At 47.6% G+C, this 7664-nt stretch overlaps 1 protein-coding gene across 1 annotated transcript; it reads left to right on the plus strand.

Moving 5' to 3' along the window:
- Nucleotides 1-138: 138 nt before the first annotated feature.
- LOC142082204 (uncharacterized) lies at nt 139-5942 on the plus strand. The gene is made up of 6 exons (XM_075150138.1): nt 139-1012; nt 1890-1949; nt 2623-2754; nt 3834-3980; nt 4800-4860; nt 5046-5942. The coding sequence occupies exons 1-6, from the start codon at nt 848-850 to the stop codon at nt 5147-5149; spliced, it is 669 nt and encodes a 222-aa protein (XP_075006239.1). The 5' UTR covers nt 139-847; the 3' UTR covers nt 5150-5942.
- Nucleotides 5943-7664: the final 1722 nt, after the last annotated feature.

Below are 7664 nucleotides of genomic sequence, written 5' to 3' on the forward strand. Positions count from 1 at the left end.
GCGCCCGGAGCCGCCGCCGCCGCCGAGCAACGCCGGTGAGTGCGGGCCGGGCCGGGCCGGGTGCCGCCGAGCCCCCCACCCGCCGCAGGTGAGGAGCGGGCGGGGGCTCCGGCCGCAGCCCGGGCGGGCGGGGGGCGAGGGGGGCTGGCGCGGCGCTTCCTGGGTCCCGCCGGCGGCGGGGGGGGCCGGGTCGGTCTCCTCGGTGCCTCCGACGGCCGCGGGCTGGGGCCGCGCGGTTGTAGCAGCCTCCGGGCTGCTCAGCGTTCGGTAAGCGGCAGCAGCGAGGGGGAGGGAGAGCTGGGTCTGAGGTACCGGCGGTACCGGCACCCCTGGAGCGCCGGCCCCATCCTGCCCCAGAAGTTATCAGCGGCTTGCCTGGGTTACCGGGGATCAAAGGGGATCAGCTGCTTCCAGCGAGGTGCAGAGTTTGTCTTCTCGAAGCTAGAAAACCCAGGCAAACCCCCGCGCCTTCGTGGGCAGCAGAAACCCCGAAGGAAAGAGGTTAGCAGTGGGGTCTGAAGGGACGATCCCACGCCTCTGTGCAGAAGCATCAGAACAGGCGTCCCGGGCACCTGCCTAGCAGCAGCCTGAGGGATTTCTCAAAAGCCCGCTCACCTTTGCTCGCTTTCGCTGCCGCAGATCTGAAAGAGATGAACTCTGTACTCCTGGTGAACGTGTGGTCCTCCCGTACCACAGGTCCCTGCGCACCCACCGCTGCTCGCCGAGTGCCGATGCTCCTGTCCCTTCTTTCTCCTGCCTAGGAAAAGCTGTTCTCCCCTGCGCCGGAGGGCCGCGGCGCTGCTTTCCGGACTCTGCCTGTGGGGATTTATGTGTGAATCAAAGCAGAATGGATCGCTATCGATATTTCATCTTTAACCAGAGGAACATGGTCGTGCTGGGTCTGTTCCAGATAGCCTTCAGCACGGTGTGCGTCGTCAGCGGGTTCATAGATGGCGTTTTCAGAACGGAGTCTCAGCTGGGCAAAACCAGAGCTCCAGTTTGGGCTGGGATGGTAAAGTTGCACTGTATTTTCTATGCTTTGTTTTGTGGGCTTTTTTTTTTTTCCTCACTGCTGCCTACTAGTACTCAGCTTGGGGGTGGGAGGGAGGCCAGGACTTCTTGCCAGCTCTTCCCTGGTTTCCTGCTTTGAACCCAGGTAATAAAAGTTTCCTTATCGTGGAAAAGGGAGGAGAGTGCAAGCAGACTTCTCTGCTCTGAAGGAGCTAAATAAAATACATTTCTACTGGATAATGTAGAAAATGGGGCATAGTGGCAATCAACAGCGTTTTTTTCAGAAGCATAGTGACCACAGAGAGGCCACCGAAGATTAGGAGGGGAACACTTCATCCTCACCTCAGGGTGATGATCTGTGTCCCACGGCACAGGGCCACTAATTCCCTGTACTGCAACGAGGAGCGGGCAGCGGGCATCCTCGCTCCCGGGTGTTCAGTACCCTGACGTTACTGCTCGTACCCTGGTGAGCCGCGCCGCAAGGGAGTTGTACTGAAGCGCTCTCTTCCATCCAGAGGCTGCCCGTCTCCTTTCAGTAACATCCTTCTTCCATCTACAAGATGCATAAGGACTTGGGAAAGCAATGTGCATTTTTAGCACTTTAATGGGACTTATTTAATCAGTTTTATTATTTGGCCGGAGCCCTAAAGCCAGTTGGAGGATTGCTGCCGTGGGGATAGCGAGCGGGCAAGATGCATTTCACGCAGTGTCCTGCCCCCAGGAGATGCCACAGAGGAAAACAGAAGAAATCCTCAATTCTTTTTCCATTTCTGACCTAAGTTACTCTGATCCAAGCCTTAAAAACTACATCTGCTCTGTAGTTATCTTCCGAATCCGACATTTGCCTCCCAGTTACCAACTCCTTTTGTGCTCTGCAGGCGATGGGAGTCCCGGGCGTCCTGGCTTTGTTTTCCTCTCAGAGGAAGAATCCAGTTCTCGTAAGCCGGGAGCTGGGGGGGGGCGGGGATTGTGTGTGTACGGGGTGGGGGGCAAAATGTTGTCGGGGTAATCGAAAATGGTTTTGGTAGGGATTGAGCTGGCTGGTCCTTCTGCAGGATTGAGAGCTTGTTTCCTTGAGTTATCTCCATAAAAGCTGCTACATTCCTAAGCAAAAGGAGGATGCAGCGTTACCTTGCTTTCTGCTGCAGCAGACGAGTGCTGGCTCTAATAACAAGCAAAAATCTGTAAAAACGCTTGCTTTTGAATCGTTTCTTTTGGTGTTCCTTCCTGTTACTAGGAATTGTGTACACTAAAATAGGAAACAAGTTAATTGGCTTGCATTTCCTAGGCAGGTCTCTCCAGCCATTTAAACTCCAAGGGGGGTATTGTTTATAAGTAAGAGATCTCTAGGAGCAAAGTCTTTGGGTCCAACTAGCACCCGTGGTTAACATTTGGGACTCAGTTGTAGCTCAGAAATTCGGTATCGTGGAAACCTTTACTGCTCTGTGTTTGGCTTCCAAGTGATTGTTGCTTCCGGGTACTTTTTAGTGTTATGGGAGGTCAAAGGCTGGTACCTACAATGCTCGTTAGTACATTTTGTCTGTATTAGTTGCAGAGGATAGCTTTAATTCCTGCTCCCCTTCTTTTTCCTCCTTTAATTTCTCTGTCTAGGTGAACGTGCTGATAGTTGCTTCCATAATCTCTTGTGTTGCCATCCTCATCGTAATAGTTTATAGCTCCCTCACACTGAACTATGGTGAAGAGGAGGAGCTAAGCTCTGCCCCAGTCCACGTTATCCATACAGTAAGTATCAATATCATGCTTATTACTGGTGAAAATTACTGTCTTAATCTGCAAACATTATTAGGCATGACTTGGAAATCGAACCAGACTTCCAGGGTGTTTGAAGATTTAGAGTTTGAAGTGGTGCCTACAGCAGGGCACTTGTTTAAAAATATTCGTGTAAGTCTACAGTTAAGTATCAAGTTAGGTACTGAAAACCACAAAACCCACGCAGGGCTAGATAGACGTTTTATAGCTAGCTCCTGCCGGTCGCTGTGGCTAGTATCGGCGGCTATGTGAACTAACGCCAGCTGGCCTGGTTGCCCGTCGGAGAAGCAGCTGCTTGAGAGCAGCAGCTCGTCCCCGGAGGCCTGCACGCTGGGTACGTGGCTAAACGCGCTGCAGTCGGGTTAGCTGCTGCTGCGAGTGCAAAAGGGTTTGGGTTGTGCCAGGAAAAACTGACGGTGCTGCCGCTGAGAAGGGGTCGGTGCTGGCCGTCCCTGGCCTGGTTTGAGGCGGCAATTGCTAGGCTCGAATCCTTTCCAGCATGCACCACCTCAGGTGATAAAGTTACAGCAGTTACAGGTCGGCTGGTTAAAACTGGGTATTATTTCAAGTGTATCCTCCACAGTAAAGCTGAAAAGAAGGAATGAGTTAGCCCTTTTGTACCTCAAACCTGGTACAAGCGACGGCTCCCTGTGGGGATGAAGGCGTTCCAGGTAGATGAAGCTGTTCGTTGCAGGACAAATCGAAATGTCAGGCTGCTGAGGTGCAGTATAGCAAGAAGACATTTCCCATATTCAGTGTGAAGAGGAGCAGCCATTCCTTGGTTTTCTACTCATTGTTAGAGCTATTTCCAAACCTGATGCCGTCGCGTAGCATCTTACGTTTAATCAGAAGCCTTATTTTACTGCTTGCTCTTTTCCTATTTGAGGTTCACACTTGGCTTGTTCTTCAGAGCACAGGAAGAACAGCTTTAAATAACACTGGCTCTGAATCAATCTCCTACGATGCAATCGCAGCGTTCTTGCAGTCGTTAGAATATTTTTTGGTGGAGAACTTCGCGTTTTGAATATGGCTTTAACATTTCTTTCTTGCAGAAGTTCATACTCAATAAAGTAGTCAAGGGTGCTAACGTCGCCATGCTAGCTGCATCTGTCTGCAGTGCTTTTGTTGTGCTGGTGATGGCTTACTTGGGATGCCGGAGTCTTCCACGCTGCTCGTGCTACGATAGCGTAACTGGGATGGTGAGTGAGGAGCCCAGGGCACCCATTTATTTGTACTGACTGTGGGTAGGAAGGGGAGAAACTGGGGAGAAGATGTGTTTTTCTTCTGTAAACCTAACCTCAGCTCTACCTCCGTCATCCAGGGCTAATTCTAAGAAATTAAGTGGATGTTAGAAGGGTTTTATACTTTTTGTATTTTTCCTTTTACTACCTCCCTCTTATTTACAGTCTTGTGTGAGACCTGGCATAAGTTATCTCCATTTTCCAAACCATTAGTGCTCAAGCTACTGTGGTCCCATTTCCTATGAATTTCTGCTCTCCTCAAAAACTGCTCCTTCTTCTCTCGCCCTTAAATCAATGATTGCTGCTGGTACAGCATTTCAGAGACGTACTGGTACTTACACACCAAGATGCCTTATCCCTAGAACTACAAATTCAATAATAAAAATGTCCCCTCTACCGTGCGTGAAGCCTAGGGGAGACGACACACCACATTTTACTGCTAATTTACGAGGACTCTGCCTCAAGTGGTGGGGCACACACTGCGTGTCTCTGCTAAGCGAGCTCAGTAAATACCCGCTACTTCTCTGCTAGAGTAATTCTGATGCTTATTGAACGTGTGCATCCGACCATCTCATTTGGTAAGGAATTAATGGGTACAGGTTATAAGGCAGCTGTTCTTGACTAAAGGTACCAGGTGTGTAATGTGAGGCTGCTTTAAACCTTCAAACTAAAACTTGTCAGGAGGAGTGGACGACACAGACTTTTTAAATGAGTTCAAGTATATCTTCTTGAACAAACGCACAGATGAGTTTTTTGATGGCATTTTTTCATTCGTAGGAATGGTTGCAACCTAGCGAGGACCAAAATCAGGCTGTGGAAATGGTTTGCGCTGTACAAAGTGAGTAATTCTTTCCCTCTGTGTATCTGGATATTCACCAGGGACATGGAAGGAACGTCCTGAATAAGCTTTACATCCCAGGCCAAAATCGTGATAGCCAAAATACTCTGAGCCAAAAGGAACTCAGGATTTTGTGCAAGTGTCTACACCAGGTTTAATGGTTTCCTCTTTCCTTCCCCACGTAGGTCCTGGGGGCAGAATTTTTAACTTCCCAGATCGGTTTCCAGCCCAGGACTTAGATGCAGAGGAAGACGCATCCAAACCTCCACCATATATCAGAATGGCTTGAAAAAGTGGTTGAACATTTTACAGCTACTAGTCTAAAAATGTGGCAAGACAGATGTAAGAAGTTCTTCATCTTCAAAGATGGTTATGCACTTTTCCTTGGCCTTTTGAAAAACACACACAGAAAGAGAGGACTGTTGAATGCCCAACGTTCAGCAAAGATCACAGCGCAAAGGGGAAGATCTGCAGATGGTTTTGGACATTCAGATTTTGTATAGTTAAAATACCTCATTGCCTCTGGGAAGCGTGAGCATTTTTTCCTCCAGCTTTTGTACTTAAATCATGTTTTATTCCACTAGAATTTATCATGCAATTTGTCTAGCAGTGCTAGCCTTAGGCATTCAAATATTAAATACAATTCATTTCTAAAAGAAACTGGTTGTGGAGTATTTCCCCCCTCCAACTGCTATCTCGATTTTTCCCCCTTACTAATGAATGATTTGGATGAGAGTGGGTGAAGGATGATGAAGGACCCACTTCGTTATTGAGCTTCAGAGTGCTTTTCCTTTTCTTCTTGGCAGGGATGGGGGCAGGTGAAGTTCATGATACGAAGCCTTGCCAATGCTGTGCAGGTACCTCTGTGAAAATGTGGGTTCTGTGGGGTGTACGTGTGTCGGTACAATTTTAGTGCTGAAGTGTGATGCTGGAGTGTGGTAGGAACTGGAGTTGCAGTAGCTCCTCTTACGGAGTAACTTAGATACTCTGAATTCAGTTCAGGTTTTTCTATTTCGACTTTGGAGACTGAAAGTTTAAAAAAATGCTTATTTTAAGGCCCATTCTGCTAAAATTTGTTACAGTTCCAGACCAAAGTCCTCTGTTGGAGGTTCTCTAGAGGACCTCTTGGTCCTCTGGACCAAGGAACTACAGCTTCCAGTCAGCTTCCATCATCTCCTGAGGTGCATAAAATTCCTGTATGTACTTCATGATTCACTTTCAGGTGGGCTTAGAGGTGCCTGTCGAGTGAATGTCCTGCCTGCAGGCCTTGAGCCTGAAGTGGTAGATTACTTATCCCACTGTGTAAACGAACACAGCTCGTTCCTTTGAACAGGGCTCAGAAAGTAAGTTCCCATCTTGAGAAGGTGCTGTGAGTAGTAGGATAAGTCATACCCACCATGAGGCGTGTAACTCCAGGAATGATCGCAGATAAGATTTATCTTATTGCAGCGTATGAGGTGCCTTTCCCATTCCCAAGAGAAGAGGGAATTAAATTGTTCTTGATTTTTTTTTTTTCTAGAGACTGAAGTTCTTTTTCATAACGCTAGCAAAGGGACTCCGACACCTAAACGAAGACCTTCACCTGATGAAAGCACTGTACAGACAAAATGCCAGGCAGTCCTCTTGAGTTCGTGCTTATCACGTGTGCACTTGAAATGCCCTTGGTTCCAAAACAGCTTGCCACAGCTACGTGATCAAAAATTCACTTTACAGTATGCAATTAATCCTGGCACATGCAAGTTAGCAAATCCTGTCCGACTTCGTAGTCTCTTGGGGTTGGTGAGGTGCAGAGATGGACAGTTAGTTTCTATTAAATTATTCGTAAAATTCCTAGGACTAAACATCTTCAAATTTTGAAGAGTTTATATTTGAAGATGTTTTACACCTTTTGTTGTAATCTCGAACAGAGAAATACCCTAAGCTGCATATTGAGGAAGTCCTAGTGGACTCTGGCACCCCTTTGTACATAAGGTGCTTACCAAGTCTCCCCGTTACTGACTTTAACCATTAAGATCATTAATGGCTGGGATTATAAAGAACGAGAGAGCAGCCCTAACTACCGGCTTCCCTCCGCAGCCCTCCTCTGGACACACGTCTGGGGGAACTGCCCCCATCCCTCGGTGCCCGGGCCAGCAGCTTAACTCCGGGCTGCAGGAGCTATTCTGGCAACTGGAAGTTTGACCACAGTAGCCAAATTCTTTCTGGCTTTGGCTCTAAATACCTTCATGTATTTGCCTACGCCAACCAAAACACAGTTGGTGTCATTGCGATGTCCATTTGAAAGTAGCAATGTTTGAATAACTGTATTAAATTTACTTTATTTTATTATTATTTATGTTATTTTTTATTATTTTATTACTGTATTAGATTACTGTAGCAAAGTAATTCAAACATTGGAATTCAAAAAGTGATGCTGTGCCTTTTTCTCTGGTGTAGTGCCTGTCAGCAAGCATCAAAGCACCGAGCGTGACTACTTTCCCCATCCTCAGATGCTTCTGGCGTAACTCCAAACAGTCTGCGATGAAATGTTGGGGGTTTTTCTCCTTGATTAACATAAACTGCTGTTCTGGTACATTAAAAGAAAGTAAGACTCCCTGAGAGGTTATTGTGACTGCTAATAGCTAAAAGCAGTGTGGCTTTGATTCTCTTTTAGTCTAAAACGGATTTTGCCTTCGAAAGGAGAAACTTGCTAGAAGTAGTTTGTTGCTAAAATGCACCGCTCAGCCACTGCGTCGTTTCTGGGTGGAAGCTACGGTCCCATCCAGAAATACTGTTCTGTAACTAGTCAGTGCGGTAGGAGATGG

Source organism: Calonectris borealis, chromosome 4 (genome assembly GCF_964195595.1).
Source record: "Calonectris borealis chromosome 4, bCalBor7.hap1.2, whole genome shotgun sequence".
NCBI classification, from domain to species: domain Eukaryota; kingdom Metazoa; phylum Chordata; class Aves; order Procellariiformes; family Procellariidae; genus Calonectris; species Calonectris borealis.

Coding starts and splice junctions, on each gene's coding strand:
- LOC142082204 (XM_075150138.1), top strand. CDS start 848: ATGGATCGCTATCGATATTTCATCTTTAACCAGAGGAACATGGTCGTG. Junction 1,013..1,889: donor CTCCAGTTTGGGCTGGGATG/GTAAAGTTGCAC, acceptor TGTGCTCTGCAG/GCGATGGGAGTCCCGGGCGT. Junction 2,755..3,833: donor CAGTCCACGTTATCCATACA/GTAAGTATCAAT, acceptor TCTTTCTTGCAG/AAGTTCATACTCAATAAAGT.